The 20,284-nt window shown below is 41.4% G+C and overlaps 1 protein-coding gene across 1 annotated transcript in view; it reads left to right on the plus strand.

The window, feature by feature from the left end:
• Nucleotides 1-20,284, plus strand: part of PITPNC1 (phosphatidylinositol transfer protein cytoplasmic 1) — a 147,339-nt gene that overhangs the window by 44,338 nt on the left and 82,717 nt on the right. Inside the window, exon 2 of the mRNA XM_067547332.1 lies at nucleotides 14,723-14,871. Coding sequence (XP_067403433.1) covers nucleotides 14,723-14,871 — 149 coding nt within the window. The remainder of the gene's footprint in view (nucleotides 1-14,722; nucleotides 14,872-20,284) is intronic.

The following is a 20,284-nucleotide window of genomic DNA, read 5'->3' on the forward strand; positions in this document are numbered from 1 at the left end:
TGCTGCTGGGGCAGAACACCTCAATTTTAAGCTGCAGAACCCTTGCTGGAACATTGTCTCCAGGAACTGGATGGTGTCCGAGCCACATATTTGAAAAAAATAGATGACTTCTCTGCTGTTTTGTGTACTCCAGGGTGAATCCTAGCATCAGCATTCTGCCTCAGAAGCCAGGTTGGGAGATGGGTAATATACAGGGGGAAAAGAATCCTCATCACGCACAAGCTGCAGAGTCTCTGTGCTCTTCACAATCCCCCAAACCATGCCCATTTCTTGTTCAGGGGAAGGACCAATTGTGCTGCCTGAGGTGCATTCCCTGCAGGATGGGTCAGAATTAGCCCTGTGGGATCCTGAGTTCAAAGCAGATAATATACATCTGGATATATCAGACAGAGACCCCTTCTTCAGCGCTGATTGTACAACTTCTGTCAAGCAACTTCTGTTTTGTATTATTGAGGAAATTCGAAAGGGCTATCCTTTTGTTCAGTGAGCATGCAGATTAGCAATTCACAAGACCTGTGTCTGGGTCTGATTGACGTTCTCTGTGATTTGACGTTCTGCCAAGGGATTTCTACTGTCTGAGAATCAATGAGAAAGTGGTGATCAGTGTCTGTGGTTTTATTACTGGCTGACATGCCTTATTCATCACATCATAACAAACTATTGCCTGAGTCCAACCCACTTGCTCATTGTCCATGTGAATGTACATCCATCTCTTGATGTTTTGAAGCAGATGGATACAGAGGAGAGCAGCTTATATTTCACAGGTGAAAATGAGTAAAAATGTGAAGAACTAAATGGAAGTAACAGTTCCCGCAATACATTGTCAAGTGCAATCACTGTAACAGCTTATGAATTTACCACCATTAGTGAAGCAGTTGAGGCAAGTATGGACATAAGAGGCAGACATGTAAGAAAGGAAGAGAGTTGTATAGTCTTGAAGACGAGGATAAGAAATGTAAACTAGATGAAGTGGAGAAAGAAGATCCAATGGAGACTGGGATTTGAAGAGGCCTGGGACATAGCCAGATTAGAAAGGAAGATAATTTTAGTGATCACATCTGGAAGGGGAGGGGCGTGTTATGGGTCTATGGGATGTCAGATAGAAGGAGTGGAGAGGGGTCAATATATGTGCCTTCTTTTGTTTGTTTTTAAGTGACGTTGTGCTGGTCGCTGGCTTAATGTTTGGTATGTGTCTTAGGAATCTTTCCAAATAGTGAGAGGGTGATGTCTCTAAGGGGATGTAGGATGTAAAAATGAAGAATGATGGGTCTAATAAAAGAGGATGTTACAGTTATTATTCTCTGCAATTATGGGGGGTAGAAACTGTGTGTGCCTAACTTAAAGAAATCCCCAGGCAGCTTTAAGTTGCACAACCAGCACTTAAGCAGAAGTCTCACTGACTTTGAAATGTTACAAATGTCTTATTTTCACATAGATGAATTTGGACCATTTTCTCTAGTATGTTACTAACTGAGCTTAAAACAGCCATATCTTCTCTTGCAATCATCCCCCTCTCCACCACCTCCAGGAAGCTTAGGACCAGACTATGCCCTGTAAATTTTGGGGAGAAAATAATGGAAAACCCACTAAAATGGTCCAAGTCTTTTGGAGGAAAAGCAGCTGAAGGCCCCTCAACCCTCTGGACCCTTCTATGAACTCTTGCATTTCTAAAGCACTTGGAATCTTCAGATGATAAACACTATATAAGTACAAAGTATTGTTTGCTTCACTGGTTTAGGGCAGTGTGGCTGGCAAGGAAGGGAGAACTGCTCTATGTAACATTATTCCCTAGCAAACTGTCAGGAAGACAACTGTGGGAATTAAGGCTGTCTCAGATTCAGGCTGGTAAATTCCCTTTGAGGGTAAAGACCAGGGTTGGTTTGGTGAGACATTGCCATCAATGTTCCAACTTAACAGGGGGAGGAGGTGCTGTATCTCTGTACAAATCTCCTAGGGCTCTGTAAATGCCTGGAGGATTTTAGGATATCAGAATGACTGTAGGGCCTCTCATTGTATGGAGGTAAATCCTGACCTCCAAGCAGATGATTCTTTGGAAATTCTGCAAGTCACAGTGTTCTGTAAGTCACAGTGAATTTTCCAAGTGTTTTGTTTTTATGGGGTTTTTTTTCCTGCCACGATTTGTCTCCTGCAGTGGAATGTGATGGTGTTTTAAGCAGCTATGTTCCATTGGAATGACAGCACTTCAGTGAGGATGTAGTAAGGACAGTACTGGAGATGCATTTTGACTGATATATCTGGTACACTGAATAGTACTGCAGCAGTTTTCAGGTTGGGTTTTGTTAGGCTGTCCCATAGCTCTTGTGCTCACTGTTTCAAAGCCCTGAACAATCACCTTCTCTCTTGCAAGGTTGGTGCCGAATAAAGCACCCTCTGAAACCAATCTGCATGAACCAGGTTCAGTCACTCTGAAGCTTTGTATACCTTCCCCTAGAGCAGTGGTTCTCCACCTATTTACTATTTTGGGCCACATCCAGTACTACCTGTATGGCCCTGAGGATGTAACATGGGCCGGAGCTGTGTGCTGATGGGCAGCAGGTTGAGAACCACTGCCTAGAGGCTGGGCCTGCTGCCTCCACAGTGCTCTACAATGAAGCTCCTCTGCCTGCCAGTCCTGAGCAGTGAATATAGTTACAGTCAGTGGGACTGACATTAACTGCCTTGTCCACCTTGTTGGAAGGAACTCTGATGTATTTCTCCGAATGAGTCACTTTTTTGACTCTTTTAGTTTTGTGATAGGGTTGGTGTTTATCTTATGTAGGAACCATGAAGACCTCAGAGTTTTCTAAAGATTAGACTCTAGGAATGAAATAGACCAATGTGGGGATGTCTAGGTACGTCCAAACAGCTTTGTCTGAATGCCTGTGGTTAGCCCCAAGGGTGTATAAAGTGCTTAAAACAAAAATGGAGTCCCTGATAAGATTTACAAACCTAAACTTAGGCTACATTTGAAACTTTTGCCAGTATAGTGATGTTGTTTAGGGGGCGTTCCCCCCCCTCCTCCCCTCAACATTTTTATACTGGCAAAAGCCCTAGTGTAAACAGTTACACCGGCAAAACAGTGCCTTTGCTGGAGAACTGGTATAAGCTACACTGACAAAAGAACTGTTGCTGGTATGAGCTGTGTCTATACTAGAAAGGTTTGCTGGTATGGCTATACTGGTATAGCGGTACCAACACAACTTTATTAGTGCAAATAAGGCTTAAGCCCTAATCTTTCAAATGCCTCTGTATGTGAATATTCTTGCTGGTTTTGATGGAAGTACTCAGGTTAGTAATGTTACACACAGAATAAGTGTTTCATGAATCAGACCGTAAACTGAGACAAGAAGAACAGAAGCAGGTGACAAAGGCAAGTATGATAACAACAACCAGTCTAGAGGGTTGCTTAGGATACATATATTGTTCACCTAGAAGTCATATAAGTACCTCCCCAAATACCAGGATACCATTTGGGAGGCATTCAGGTGAATGCGCAAGTCAAATTAAGCTGTTCTATATCTGTCCATCTCTGCTTTGTACCTTCAAGAAGTTACGTCACTATTTGTGAATGAGAGGGCCAAATTAGTCTCTTAATTACATCTGTGCAATGATGTTGCACAGGTGTCAATTGAGTTAAATGGGTTTGTGCAGGTATAAATGAAAGAATATGGTCCATTAACTTGTAACTGAAGAAGTGCTTTTGTGTTAAATATTTATACAGTATATTAAACAATTTAATATATTACTACTTGCAAATTCTATAACATACTCACACAGCAATCAGTTTATACTAAAGGAACCTGAAGGGGTTGTTGTGACAGATGGGTTTTAATCGGTGTTTAATTTACATTTGCTATAGAGCAGAACTTATCTTGAGAGAAGTCTAAGAACTGTGTGACCTATCTCTTTAAACTCAGAAGCAAAGCAGACAAAGGGCTGTCTGCTAGTTTAACACTCTTCCATCAGGGACAGTAAAAGCAGATTAATTACAATCGTGAAAAGGATTTCTTCCAGCAATAGATAATCACCTGGAGAAAGTGGAATTGCAGGTGTAGGCAGTCAATCTGCAAACAAGAAAGGAAGCTACGTTATTTGAATAAGTTATTCACTATGAATTACTCAGCTTCAGTAAATAATCTCTTCCCGCATCTTGACCCTCTCCCCTCAGGAGTGTTTTCTGAAATATTCCATATTAGCACCTTTGTTTCTGCTCTCACAAGAATGTACTTCATCTTCCAGAACTCTTACACCATGAATATTAAAATCAATCCTGTTTGCATAACAACTTAAATGAAAGTGGGCCTCAATTTTGGTTTGATATTTCTATTTATACATAGTGGGTAATCACTGTTTTGATGCCTCCGTCTGGGTAATGAAGCTGAAAAGGACACTGTCATCCTAGTTTAGGACAAGATTTATGACTGGTTAAAAAAAGTTTTACAAATTCTAAAATGAACAGAAATAGGATAAAACAACCAAATCCCTCTATCTAGCAACCAAATTAAGATATCTATCTATATATTTTTTCTTTGCTTGTTTTACTAGCATTCTTCACCATAGTATCTTCCCATGTCCTCTTCAGCTGTGATTTAGGCCAAAAGGTTAGCGCATTGGACCACCTGGTCTCAACCAAATTCTTGGTAATGGAAACAAACAATATTATAAAACCTATTACAGATAAAGGAAGGAACTTGAAGAGTTGTGCCAGAGGCAACACATAGGGGACAGGGATATGGGGTCACGTGTCCCTCCCCCCTCCTGATTTGTGGCTTGGCTTGTACTGAGCATGCTCATGACTGACTAAATATGCATGCACTTGAATTCGTTTGCTCGAGCTGTGTATGAAAACAGGTAGTTAGTAATGCACTTCCTAGATTGTGCATTCAAGACAGGCTGAGGATACGAGCCAGTGGAACTAGCTCCTTCATAAACTCTGCACTCGGAAGCTGTCAGGGCTGGATCCTGGGCAGCCTGTGGGCACAGGGTGAGCTGCTCAGTATTAGGGCCGGGCCAAGTCAAAACCACAAATTCAAAGTCCATTACCAAATTGAGATTGTGAGGTGAGAATAGGGATTGAGCCAGGCTGGATTAGGGTCTTTCACCAAGGTCAACAATGGTCTTAAGCCAGACACAGGAAATCAGGATCGGGGTTGGGAGCTGAGCCTAGAGCGAGAGTCAGAAATCTGGGATCAATGTGAGTTGCAGCAAGCAAAATCTAAGGCAGAAGCACACACCAGAGATCTGCATTGCTAAGACGACAACTAGAAAGGGCTTCCTGGTTTATATGGGGTATGCCAGCCAAATAGAGAATCATGGAAGGCCCCATAGGGCAGGAATTCCTGCAGGGCTTAGTTTTTAGTTCCTCTTGGCAATCCTGTCTGAGCCTCTGGGGTTGACAAGGAAATGGTGCCTGCTTCAAACCCTACAGAATAGATCCCAGTTCTAGACCTGTGTTGTTTTTACTGTTGCGCTGCACTTTTGAATTCTACTTAAAATAAGCCTAAGTATTTGCCCATTGCCTTAATGAGTTTCACAACTTACATGCCAAGTCTTCATACAAATGGCACGCTCTTTCCACCCCAAAATTTAAGGTGGGTTACAAAGCTTGAAGAAGAAAAAACAAACCAATTTACCTGGTCTGTCTTTTTAACTTATGAGCTCCTCAGAGCAGGGCTGTAACTGTGCCTTTTTCACTGCTGAATACATAGTCAGCACTTTAAAAAAAAAAAAGGGTTTCTAATAGCAACACTGCCTGCCTCCCAGAGAGACCTGGGGAAGTTCTCGAGGGGGGCCAGCACTCTTGATCCATGAGCTTTATTTTGTCCCTTAGGTGATATTCCTGCCAAGAAATGTAATGCAAACAGCAGATACCATCCCTTTTGATATATTTGTTTTGGCCAGGACTTAGCCTATTGTATAAGTGTCAGCTGAAACAAGAGCCAGGGTAGACGCTGCAAAGGGCTTTGTCTCTGCAATTTGGTTTGGCAGTAAATAATTTCAACTATGAGATCAACAGTGGAAGAACTGAAGTAGCATCCTTGGACTTTTTAGGGATGTGACTGCTCATTGTGTTTTCTCTTCATGTCAGAGGGAAATACAAGACTAACAAATGTATCCCTTACCCAGCAGGGGAGGGAACAGCTGCATATGTTGTTAAATGCCATATAAAGCATTGCAAACACAGAGCACAGCCAGTTTCTTTTTCTTAATTTGATTTTATTTATAATATGAGAGAGGCAGATAGGGCCAAATTCTTCTCTAAGTTACAAGGGAGGGGAAATCAGTAGCCATTGCACCAAAAACTGAGAGCAGAATTTGGCCCAGGAAGAACAATACTCCATGTTAGTTATGTGAAGTCTAGTGATTCACGTATCGGCCAGATTCTTGTATTGATTAATTTGTATAAAATTTTATAACACTTTTAGGTAAACTGATCTTTCATTAGAAGATCTCAAACAGCTATGTAAATATTGACTAAGCCTCAATACTCCAGTGAGATGTATATTATTAGGCTCATTTTACAGAGGTAGAAACTAAAGGCTAGAGAGGGTGACTTATGTAAGGTTTCACAGAGCCCAAAACAAAACTCCATTCCAGACCAAAAGGTACCTGCCCTTTCTTCTAAATTATGCTTATTCCTATTGTTAGCATTTAATAAACGTATAGAGGCCAAACTTTAAAACCAGAAATTAGAATTAGAAATGAAAACATCCAGCAGGTTCACAACATCAGTGCTCTCTAGTTCATCTGAATTAAAGACGTTATCAATACACTTTTCTAGTTTTAAATAGGATGGTCTAGATAAAAATCTCCAGAGTATTCAGGATTCTGAGTCTGATCACAACGGCAATTTTGCATGAATAAGGGCTGTTGGAGGAGGACCCTCTGTTAAAATCAATTATTATGTGCAGTGCTAAAGCAAGCCTACTGCAAAACAGATTTTACACTTAAATAAGAACACTAATAGGGCGTGAGCTTCTGTGTGGCTTCAAACAACAGCAGCACCACAAGTCCTAGAACATAAAATGCACAAAGGAAATTGATAGCAAGGAAAGGAAATTTGATAACATTTGAAAAAACATCTTCTAGGACTTGTGGCTATATTAAAACAAGGAAGATCTTTCTTTTTTTGCTGTGTAAATTCTCCTTAACTAAAAATCATGCTATGTTTTTCTCAATTGCAACTGTTTGTAGACCATTAGATTTAGATGCCTATTCACAAACGATTATATTGGATTGTAAGTTCAGTATACATAGCTTTTAAATATAATTGCTTATAATGAGGATTACCTAAACACACTGAATTATAACAACAGGTTTTACAAAACTGGCTGGCAATTGCTCTGATGTTGAAAATAGGGGCATAGACAAAACTATATTGATTTCTCAAATTATATAAGAACTTTGTTACCTCTCCACAAACAGATGGCATTCCACTCTGCTTTGAACAAAACAGACACAGTTTGTTTCTAGTCCAAACTAACCTCCCTCTTGGGGTTTGGCTTTTTTGGCAACTTGTTGAAAAGGACTGCTTTGTACTTACAAAAGCTAAGCTTGTTGGCTGTTCAGGGCTGTCCATAAATTATGTAATGTATTAGGGTGAGGATGGGTCCTTAATTTGCACGTTTGTTTCAGTGTTCTAAGGGCTGGGGGGTCTTGAAAAATCACCTAAAAATGTGTTACATAATTTATGGACAGACCCTTCCCTTATTTTCACGGCAAGAGCTCAAATGTCTCAGCCCCTCTTAATTCATGGCTGGAGTTAACAAAGATGCACATATCACTATGATTCATCAGTAATAACCTTGTATTTTTATGAAGAGTTTCATTGCTGTACATTAGGTTGACTCGAGAGAAGTCCTGCAATCCTATATAGAGTATGATGCCACCTTATTACACTCTTTTAATGAACCAACATTCAGGAACACTGGCTTCTTGACCATTCAATACCTTACAGCTTTTCAAATACAGTCGATCTAAAATGAATACAGTGAATCTGATTTTCCCCTTGCACCTTTTATTGACACTGGTGTCATTATTTTCTTTGGTGGAGTTACACTGGATTTACACTAATGTAATGGAGAGAAGAATCAGGCCAAATAAACTTAAATTCGGCTTGGGTTTTTTGTTTGGCTGAGTTTGGGGATTTTTTTTTTTTTTGTTAATTGTTATACTTTAAAATGAATGTCACTATCTCATCTTTTATTTTGTTGATATTAAATGCCTTGAATAAGCTTTGACTTGGAAATCTTTCTTTCTGAGTGAGGTCTGGCTGGCTGGCATAATTGTTAGAGCTAAGGAGAGATTGGAGTCCTTCCCAGAATGTAGATTGCTGCCCTAGAGATTCCCAGTGTCTTATTAATTCATCAATTTTAAAATTACACACCATTAGTCAAACCTATTGGCTACAATTGAGTGCAATGTCAGGTTACCATCCAACATCTGGATGGAGGATAGGCTCGGTGATCCAGTTGGTCTCTCCCACTGCCTATCCTGTTCTTTCAAAACAAAGCCAGGCTCCTCTTATCTCGTTTGTAAATTCTAATTGGTGGTGAGGCCATTCTTAAACAGCCCTCAGTGTTCTGCACCTTTGGAGCTCTCACTCTGTCTGCACTCGTCCCAACATATAGCTATGACCTCTCCTGTCTGTTGGTTGGTCCCTTACCCCACAATGAAAAATGCTTTAGGGGACCTAACCTCTCAGTGACATGTACACAATAGAGCCTTCTCTTACCAGCTACCAACACAGTCTCTGGTTTCCTAGTGACAGAGCAGCCTTGTTTCCCTTTCTGATGGTAAAATCAACTGCCCTCTGTTGTATTAATTTAGATGAAATAAATGGGTCCAAAGAGACACACATGTTAACATAATCCAACCAATTTCCAACATTAAACAATTTTAAATGAGGTTTGGATTTTGGTGTACAGAGAGCTCAGCCTGCTTAGCACCATGGGAAACACCATTACAAACTTTTTATTACAGATATAGAAAAAGAAGGAATAATAGTTAAAGCATTTGAAATGTGAAGTATTAAGAAAGGCTTTTATTTGAACAATATCCCTTGTTCCCTTTCCCTTTAGTTGTAGGAGGTCTTCAAAGGGAAAAACCCCTTCTTTGGCAGTGTCTTAGATAGTATTAAAGATGGTAACTACTGTCCTTTTGGGATGAGCTGGAGCTGTTGTTGTTGCTAAAGTGTGATCCGGTTTCGTAGAAGACGAAACGACACACACACACACACTCGAGACAGAGACAGAGAATACAGCTTCTGCCTCTGGTGTTGACTCTCACTTGCAATCTTGCTGCTGCAAAACCACTGGCACAGCACACGATCTTGTCAGCCACTCCAAGACCTGGCAAACTCGTACCAGCATCGGGCTTTTTAGGGCATTGATTTTAGCTGTTTCTTTCTGGTCACAGGCTTACCTCAATGGTGCGTAACATGCAGTCTTGACCAGCTAACTAGACTCTTATTAGGTAGAAGGAAAAAGAGAGGGATAGGAAAGAGAAAAAATAAGGTGGGGAAAGAAGAGAAGACACTGGGGGAAGGTTTGTGATCCAGTCTCACATTCCAGACAGTGGTTGGTATTCAGCCAGAGCTGGTAGACATGGCAATGTCATCTTGGTCCCTCTCTCTGGTCCAGTCTCTTTAGGACATCTCTTAAAATTAGAACAACAAAGGCCCAGGATCCCAGGAGTTGGTGGGAGAGAGAGCCATGATGGTGAAGCTTGCCACATGAGCTAATTTTTTCCCAAAGTTTCTTTTTTTAAGGACCCCAAATGGAGTGATGGGTGGAATAGCCTATCCCTCGTTATTTTGTCCACCAGTTTTGGTTCACTGATTTCCAGTTCCACACTTTTCTTGTTTACCAGACATTGACTCATGTCAGAAGACCATTTTGTTTGAACTAATTCAGTCTTTGTTTCACTTTTGCATCTTTGCCCATCAACACTTCTTGTTACAGGTTATTGCAACATCTTATGAACTTACACTCACTTTTTACAGTTGAGTTCACCATTAAGGTTGATTTGTAGGCACAGTTATTACAACACCTATCCAGGAGGACCAAGAACTCAGAGCTCTGCTCTGCCCAAGTCCTCCTCCTGTTCTCCATCCTGCAGTGAGACATAGGAAATCCTGAAATCTGTTTCTAAATTGTCCTCTCCTCCTCAAAGTTTCTTGCTCTGCAACTGTCTACAAAAGTCAAAGCCATTATTTTTTGTAGATCAGTCAGCTAATCAGTCTCCTTAACCAAAATCCAGACGCCCATGGGACTCAGAACTGTTTTTTCTGCAGCTTGCGCAGACAGGGCTCCCCTTCCTTTTCTGCTTTGCTCAGTGTCAACCATGGCTACAGTTCCTGAAGCCACGGTACCTGTGGCACCCATTCACCATGCTGGCAGCACTTAGGGCTTTAGAGATCCCCCTGAAGCCTGAGATGGGGGCTAAAAGCCTTAAGTTAAACAGGTGTATCCACCCTCACTGGTGCTAGTTATCGTCAGAAGTCTGCCTGAGCCTTTGACATGCCACACCTCACTTTGCAAAGCGTCCCACAAATGTCTGAGCCAACCCACAGGGGCTGTTATGATTCATGGAAAAGTGCAGTGTATTAGTGATCATGAAGCTGATTAGATGGCTTATTGTTAGTAAATTATGGTGACTGGACAGAGTGTTTCTCTTCCACTTGAAAAGATAATGTTTGAAAACTTGCCAGCTGGTTTATTTAATGCGTTTCTATTGAAGCAATTCCAGCTATGCACTATACCTTCCTGACAGCAAGTGCAATATGGTTTGATTAGAAAGAACTGCACCTGACTTGCTATTAAAGACTCTAGCATGCTTTATTGAGAGGGCAAAGTAGCTCCTAAGAGTGAATAGTTACAAGATTGGCAGGCCACATACTGATCCCATTGACACCAATAAATTCAGAGTGATTCCACTGACTTCAAAAGTTACACCTGAGATCAGAATCTGGCACTCTGATACCGGTCTTGTTCAAGTAAAATCTCATTCAGAATAATTACCCAGTTCCTAATCTGCTAAGCTTTGTCAAACTTTCTGGCAACTTGGAAGATGAAAGAATCAATGAGGAAAGGTGCTATAAAAATCCAGTTCTCTAGGTATGGTGTGAAACTGAACAATATGAAACTGAACATACTGAATACTGTAAACCCTTGTATCAAGGAAAAACCTTCCTTTACTTTCAGAAGCATCAAAACCTGTAAAGTAGTCTGTGCTATTTACTGTGTCAATGAAGACTGTTTCTCCGGATCAGATAGGATGGCTTGGGAAATCAGTAATGGTGTACAGATCGTTCCACCTATAGATCACCAGCTCAGATGAGACATGACCAGAACTTGTTACTATCTGATGGTTAGGTGGTATTCAGTGTGAAATGAGTTTTGTGGGTGGCCACCCAGTTTCCAATATAAGTGTCCACACCATCAAAATTAGCAGCCTTCTGGCCCATCTCAGAAGGGAGACCAATGTCTAATTCACCCATGAATAGCTTCTGAGTCCTAGAAGTTGTCCTCACAGATCCGGGTTAAAGTACAGTGCCATAGTCTGAAGAAGCTTGTATTGCTGCTGCCTCTGCCCAGTCTTGTTCTGGGGACAAACCGAGGACTTCAGTGGCCAAACTTGTAAATCTGTCTCCTTTCACCAGCACTAAACCCATCTGAAAATTTGCAAACACAGAATGCTTCTCGCATGGTGCCAAAGGAAGACATCTCTGCCATTCCAGCTGGGGCACATTCGCAGAGCTGGGTGCTTGGTAGGACAGAGGTTACAACCCTGGGACCACACACTTGGCTAGTGGGTGGGCACCCCTTTACAAGGGGTCTCCTCAGTGAGGTGAAGGGAACTGGGGTTGGTTGCCTGTGGACCTGAGCAGCCTACAAGAGGCCACACAGGCAAGAAGCTCACCTACTTGCTTCCTCTGCATCACTGCTCCGCCTCTTTATCCCATCTCTTCAAGAAGACTTTAGATATAGGCTAAGTAGGCAGACACTTAGTGTGCTACTTATAAGGAGCCACTGTATGGTAATAACAAGGTTATTCTGCAATGGGACAGTACTAAATGGATGAAAAGCACTATATAAGAGCTGGGTATCTTTATTATAATAAACTGTTCCCTCCTTGTGACAAATCCCAGCCCATCCTTCCTAAAGGTCTCCCTATTTCACAGAATTCTTTGCTTTGATTGCCACAGCAGCTCCTTTAAATCAGAGAGGGGTTGAAGAGCAAGCCCACCCCATACTCACTCCAGAGCAGCAGCTTCTGTCCCATGGGGCTGGGCCCTGCTCCAGGTGGTGTAACCTGGCACACAGGGTTGTCTCACCACTCACCACCTCGCCTTCAGAGCCCCATCTAAAACCTTCCTGTGACCCATTGGTGGGTTGGGACCCACCATTTGGGAAACACTGTTTTAAAGCACTGCTGCATCAAGCGACACTGGGACCACAGAACAGAAACTGGGATTGAGTTTGGGAAGGAAGAAATTATATAGGTGGATGCAAGTTCCATCCTTCCAAAAAAGGAAGATAGGAGGGTTGCTGACCTTGGTCGAATGGTGCAAGAGAGGAAGCAGAGGGTGATGGATACAGGACAAAGGAGGCATCAAATCCCATCTTTAGCTAGGGAATTATTGCACATATTCCTGACTCTGCCAGGCATTTCTGAATCCATACATTTTGAGCTTAGTACAGCTTGTACTTGGAGGGCTTCCATCAAGGTTCCCCCTAGAACTGCAATGTTGGCATCTTCCTTCCTCCTCTCACTTGGCTGCTGTTTGAAATTGTTCTCAGAAGCCAATTCTGCTCCTGTTGAAATAAAAAGCAGAACACCAACTGACTCTCATAGGGGCAGGATCATACCTTTAACTTGCAGTTCTCCACAAAAGAAAGTAGAACAGAGTTATTACCTTCAGTACTGTGCAGTAATGTAATTCCTATTGTGAATATTGTCCCAGAAACTGACAGCTCGGTGGACAATGGCAGGCACTGTTTGAAATAATAATACAGCAGTTAGTACACAAGTACTAAACACCAGCCCTGGTATTTGGCACTTGAGTATATGAGACACATTCTGTAGCACTTTAATTGTTAGTAATGAAAGCACCTCAGTTAGCGTATCAACAACCTGGCACAAAGGTCATTTACAAATCTGTCTTTCAAAATACATTGGAATTCTTGGTCATACATCTGATGTTTCTTACTGGAGATTAGTCCTCCATCACAGCTACAATAGAATAAACTTTTCCCAGTTTAAAAAAAAATCCATTAAACAATAAAGTCAGGAGGGAGCTGTTGGTTCTTAGCTATTCCCTTATACTCCAAAATTTACAGAGACAAAAAAATGTAGGGAAAACTAAATAAAAGAAAATGATAAAACTCAGGGAAATAAGAATGAATCTGTCAGTTGTGCAAGACATTCTTTTGAAACTCAGAGCAGAATCATGAAATGTGCACAGAAAATACCAGTTCAGAGGTTGATAGAAAAAAATGGCTTTGCATTCAAGAAAATCAATGAGTTCTTAACCTACTTTAGTGAATTTGTGGTGCAGGTAGAAAGCGCTGGATTGACAAATTTGAATAATAACACCCTTGATTCATTCATAGACCACAGGTAGGCTTCCCCAAACTGACTGTCCAGAGTGCCTAATGACTGACCTGCAAGGATCACCTCTAGCAGTAAGAGCAGAGGTCAGTCATCAGGACCCATTCAGCCCTTGGCTTCTCTGAGCAGTCTAATAAGGGTGTCAGCCGTGGTGGCAGTTTTGTGATATGGACATTTATCCACTAGAAACTGGACAGAGACCACAAGCTTGTTTCACACAGACCATCAGGAGGCCATTGGATACCTTATGGTCACAAATGGTCATGGTTACATCATTATTTTTTGCTCTGTGTGTGTGTGTGTGTAATATTTACCAGGCTACTATTCCTGTATCTGAGCTGTCTACTCCTATTTAAAAGGGTGCCTTGCATATCTCTCCACTTATAAGCAAAAAACGTGGGAGTCTCCTCCAGATACTGCTTGCTTGTTGATATCTGGCTTAGAAGAAGAAAAGCAATTATCTTATGACAGCTAAGTGTCCTGATAGCTTGTATCCATGTAGTAATTGAGAGGCCTGCTGGTGTAAATGGGCATAACTCATTTAACTTCAGTGGAGTTACCTTGATTTACACCAGCTGAGGACCTGGTTCTATAGTTACAAATTCTTAAAGAAGTATGCCAAGGGCTTCCAAAGAAGAAGTTTCCTTCACCAACTTCTCCATGTCTCCTTGCCCCTCCTGAAACTTCAGTCTTTTCAGACTCAGGCCTTTATTCTGCTCCATATCACCCCCTCTTATGGTTAAAACCCAAGTGAGGTTTTTAAGGTTCCCATGATGTAATTTACCTATGTAACAATGATGATGTACCACGTGACTGATCTTGGTAAAGCATTTTGAGGTCCCCTGGGTAGATGATAATGTGGATGTATCACTATTATTTAGTAATGTATTCAGCAGTAGTAGTATTTATTAGGATCATTCTTGCAGTTCTCAATGTAGTGACCCCCCCCCCCCAAAAAAAAAAAAAAAAAAAAAAAAAAAACCAAAAAACAAAAAACACAACAAACCTTTCAATTGCAATTTTTCCTGTACAGCCCTCTGACATTTGGCTTGTGGGTGCTTGTGCATTATATACGGCTAAACCATTTGCTCTTCTTTTTGTTTTGCAGTACAGAATTGGACAGCTGTACATGATCAGTAAGCATAGCCACGAGCAGAGTGACCGAGGGGAGGGTGTGGAAGTCGTGCAGAATGAACCCTATGAAGATCCAAATCATGGCAATGGTCAACTAACAGAAAAACGGGTCTATCTCAGCAGGCAAGTACTATGCAAGACAAGTGCTGCTGTTACCTCCCATCATGCTCAGTGTTAAAGATTTGCAGGGCACAGCATCTATCTCAGGAAATAGCCTTTGTGTTTCAAATATAATGTGTTCTATTGAATACAGGCCAGGTACTGGCAACTTCAGAGAAAGGGACAGTGGAAGAGCACTGTCTCTTGAAGTAGAGGCATTAGCTGTCTGTTTGATTTCAGAGCACATATTCAATGGCAAAGAATTATGGCCTGAAGGTAGGGTTGGGTTGAAAATCAGCATATTTCTCTATTTTCTTTCACACTTTCCTGTTTTTCAAAATGGGTAAAACAAAAAGGGAATCTGTGTGAAAGAAACCTAGTGTGCCGGAGGGATTGGGAGTCACTAGCTATAGGTTCTGTTCCTTGCTCTGTCATATGCTTGCTGTGTGATCTTGTGAAACTACAGGGGGGTCTGATTTCCAGAGGTGCAGAGCACAAATAACTCCCATGGACTTCAATTAAAGTGGTGGATGCCCTTAGTCTCTGTGGGCTTCCATTTCATCCCCAATCGTAAAATGGAAATGATGGTTCTTCTCTCCTGCGCAGAGGTGTTTGAAGATTAATTCATTAACAATTGTAATGTGTTGTGAGAGCCTCTGATCGCAAGTACTATAGAAGTGCAAAAAATTTTAACACACTGAAGTTCTTTTTTAAATAGAAGTTATTTTCTTTACAAAATCTAGATCAAAGATAGATTTATTTTTCCTAAAACTTGAATCAGCATCTTCAGCTAAAATCAGATAGGTGCATTAAAATTAATCCTACCTGAAATGGCACAGAGGTTAATCGTGTCTCCTCTGTTTAACATCAGTAGCATGCAGAAAGTCACTCTGGCCCCACACTTAGCAGGGAATTGCTTAGGGTAGCAGTGAGCCTTTGGGGTGCTGATGCAGCAAGATCTAGCACTACTTCATAAGAATTGCACAAGGCCAGTGACCCATTTTGGTGACAAAAGATTTGTCTCAGCAAAATGAGTTGACATTATGAATGACCACTAGACTTGTACATCAGTGACCTTCTGCAGCAAAATGACAGGCTTAAAGACATAATGGGAAAAATTGCTTTTGTTTCCCAACAGCCCCATCATTTCCCAAAGCAGAATATATGCCTTTTCTGCAGCTGAAATTAAAGTGTTAGGGGTCAGTGCTTCCGCAGTGACTTAAAGGCCAGTATTAATTTTAAAATCTATATATTTCTGTTGTATGAAATATGGTCCTTAATCTGCTGCAGTTTTTTATTACTACTGATCTAACTGAATGTTGCTGCTTTTCTAATTCTTCTCTGTTCCCCTAGGCCCATTTGCTTTATTAAGCTTTTCTACAGTGCAATCTTTAGAAACAGATATAGCAATATTGTGGCAATTACACCATTGCATATTCCTCTGGAATCCTGACAGATCTGACCTTTCCCAAGCCTAACAACAGAATTGCCAGCAATATTCCACACCCAAAAATAATTGTTCTGATAATAATTGAAAGTCTTCTGAGGGCCTTATTCACCACTTAGAAGCTTAGTATCTGTCACTGAATAGATCAGTGTGTTGGCACAAACGTGCTTGACGTGCACATGTGTGCAAAATGTTGTGCACAAACAGATATCACGTTTTAAAAAACTGTCCTAAGATTCATATCAAATACATTCAAAGGCCTTTATGGTTACTTTTATCTCAGTCCCATTCAGAGAAAGAAAGTGAGATGTTTATTTCTGTCTGGGAATGAGAAATGGCGAGGACACTGCACCTGCATGCAGACTCTAGAGATTTCCCCCGTGTCCTGAGATCCATAGTTTTGTGGGAAAGTGAAAGATTATTCCCTTTGAGATATCTTTTTCTGTCAAAAAAGTACTGTTTCTGATCCATTGCAACAAAATGATTCCAATATCTTCCTTGACCAATAAGGGAAAGTGCCCTGAAGGAGTGTTAGTTTCTTACTAGAATGCTGCCTGATGGCCAGTGTAGATCTGTTGGTGTGATTACTCTACTTCTGTTGTCTATAAATACTTTAGTTTGCAGTTTCCATTATAATGAAAAAAAGCCATGCCATAAATACCAGTATATGAATTACATTAATAAAAGAAGGTGCTCTATGTGCAAGTCCTCAGTACCGTGAGTCACAGTTATAGGACTGGAGCAAATTCACATATTGCTCAGAAACATCATCTCTTATGTTTTATGGGTGAAATCCTGGCTCCCTGAGCTGGAACAATGGCGCACCTCCTATTGACTTTAATGGGGTCAGAATTTTACTCTATATATTCAAGGGTAAACAATTCCAAAATCACATTGACTTTACCTGGTTTTTTATCAGGTACTTGATGTTAATCTAGATTAGAAGCTTTGGCTAAAGAACAATTTATGGACATTAGCAATAAAAGGATATTTTTTCTTTTGCCCTGTAGTTGTCTGTTCAGTAATTCAGCATTCAGTAATGTGTGACCTTGTCAGAACACTGAATATAGAATGTATTATCTTCCTTAAAAAACTCTCAAAAGAACTTCTCAAATATATGGATAAGTATCCACCATATTGAACAATATTACCAGATTCAACCAGTCTTAAACCCCCTTCGTAAGTGCTGAACCCATTCACTGCTCCTTTTCCTTCTACTGTCAAGCCCAGTCCCTCCCTTCCAGCCTTTAATATACCTCCTATTCTGCACTTTTAGGGTGATATTTTGGCCCCATTGAAGACCATGGAAAAATGCCCATTGAATTTAACAGGACAAGGATTTCACCCTATGTTGGCATTCTAAATGCTTGAGCTACTCATACCTGACCACCCAACACACCTGGTTTAGTTTACCATTCTAGATACAATATTGTCATCAAGTCATTGGGATTGCAGAAGGTGTAAATCTGCTAAAATTGACACATTGTTTTGCAGCGGGAGCTTTTGTGTTTTCTTTGACAACTAAATCCACAGACTCAGCACTTTGTAACATTTCTGGGGTTTCAGTGTACCCCCCAAGTTTTGCTTTAAGTTTTTCATTTCGGCATTCAGTAGAAACTGATGACTTTCACCTGGTTTCACAGTAGTTCTGAGCACAAGGTACTAAGTACAACTGTGATTTTTGGGTCGTGTCAGCTTTTAGAAGATCAGTATGTTCTAAATTGGATGCAGGTTTGTTCTAAATATTTAAGGACTATAATGAATTTTGCAGTGGAGCTAGTCTAAGACTCAAAGTTGTTGCAAAGCTGGAAACTAGTCTAGTTTCACCTGGATTCCCTGAGAATGTTTCACACATCCGTCATTCCTGGACAATTCATTTGATAGCTATGTCGTAAATTATCAGCAACAGGAGAGGCAAAATAGTTTTCACTGAGTTCCGCTAATGTTGCATTCTGATGGATTAGTATATGTCAGTCAATCTGCAAACTCCATTCTGGTTTGTGAACTCCATTTTGATTGTTAAACTGTGCTGAGTATTCACTTTGGCAACTTCAGCCTCCATTTTGAGCTGAAACATCATGGAGGTATCAGGGAAAATCCTTGCATCTACCAGAGGGCTAACAATGGAGAGCAAATCAGGGACGTCTACCTGAATGCTCTTCCATTCAAATGGAAGCACCTTAGAGCAATGAGCTTGCTGCAGTCCACAGGAACCAGTCTTGCTCGGTCTGGACTTGAAGTGGGCTGTAACCAAGCAACCAATCACCAGAAAAGGGACTTCAAGCCACTTGGGAGGGAGGTCACCAAACAGAGGGGACTAGAATTTTATAAAAGAACAAATTCTGCTCTGAGCTGGCTTTCTCTCACCAGCCATCCATTGGCTGGCAACAGGACAGGACAGGAAGGGAGGGGATGAAGAAGAATCCCACCCCTAGAAGACACTGACTAAACTCACAAAGGCCCTCAAGGGAGATCAAGAACTGAGGAGGGGTGGTCTGTGCAGATGTTTGCTGGTTTTCCATAGATCTGTATATCTCTTATGGTTCATCTGTGAGTAACGTCTGTGTGATGTAAAGTGCCTTGGCAAAGTCTGTGTTACTGGCGTCAACTGTACCAACTCCCTGAAAGGTGGAGCAGTAATCCAGAGTCCTCACAAGGGTGGAGCTCCGGAGGGGATGTGAAGAGGTCCACAGTGGTCTTGGGGTGCAGGTCAGCTGGGCTGTGGGCCCCATGTCCCAGGAGGAGCTATGGGCATTGGAGTCTGTATCTCAGGAGTGTGCCTGAAAAGCCAGACATAGAGGCAGTGTCTGAATGCTGGTCAGATTCAGTAAGCTTTAAAATTCATGAGAGCCAAAGGTTTGGGTCCAATATAGAAGTCTGGTGAGCATCCATAAAGGGGAGCTCAGCTAAGGCTGAAACATAAGTTTTTAAATCAGACTTATTGAATTTAAATAGAGCTACAACTATGTACAGCACTGTGACAAGATGGCTTGCCTCTTAAGGGCTGGAGGGCCTGGGGCTAGCCAACCCTGCTTACTAAAGAGGCACGCCTGGGTTGGATCAGGTAACTCCCTATAAAGGGCAGCAGGAAGAGGGAAGTGCTGGAAACTGCAAGTAAGACCTTCTACAGGGAAGACTCTGATTCCAAGGGGTTTGGAAGCCAGAGCTAGAAGCCTAAGAATCCAGCCAGGCAGGGTCTGGGAATGGCCCGCCAAAGCAGGAAAGGCCCCAACCAGGAAGGTCTGTGAGTAAGGTCACGGGTGAACTGGAGACTGCTCAGAGTAAGCAGTGGGGCATGGGGTTTCCCTACTGAGACTACAGGCAGGAAAAGCCTGGGAATGACCTGACAAGACCAATGGGCTGTGTTTTCAGACCTTGAGTTTTATTTATGCGAACAAACTTGGCCCTTTGAGAAAGAGTGGTGAATGGACAAGAAAGGCCTGCAAGGAGTTTGTTTAAGAAGCATTGTGAGGGAGAAATTGTGAGCAGGGCATTGCAGAGGCATTCCTGGCCATGGGGGGGTCCCTGGGGTGCTGACCCCATGACAAGTGCAGTGCATTTATTAAAATCTCACAGTTTCAGATCAAAAGACTAATCAACCCGACTCAATAGAATTGTAAAGGTACAACTGATCATAATCAGATAATTGCAGAATGCCAGCCTTTGAGAAATCCAAGAAATAAAAGGTCAAAATATAGTGCTTGAGCTAATCGAATTGAAGGGACAAAGAATGCTATAGAAGCATATAGTATTCCTTTATCTTTGCTCCCTAAAATGAGCCCAATTTATTTAAGCAGAATCTTTATGGAAAATAAAGGGAGACCTGCTAAATTAGTTCCCTGATAACTGCCAAGTATCAAATTTAGCATTTGATGTAGCAGCTAATTTTGCAAAGAACAAATTAACTGGTTGTAGAAGTTTCAGGAAAAAAGAGCCCCCATTTTCTGCTGAAGAACTAAAATTAAAATCTAAGCAGAATAATTTATCGCT

This window comes from Emydura macquarii, unplaced genomic scaffold (assembly GCF_026122565.2).
Source record: "Emydura macquarii macquarii isolate MOO-44397 ecotype Brisbane River unplaced genomic scaffold, CSIRO-AGI_Emac_v2 contig_1230, whole genome shotgun sequence".
Taxonomy (NCBI): domain Eukaryota; kingdom Metazoa; phylum Chordata; order Testudines; family Chelidae; genus Emydura; species Emydura macquarii.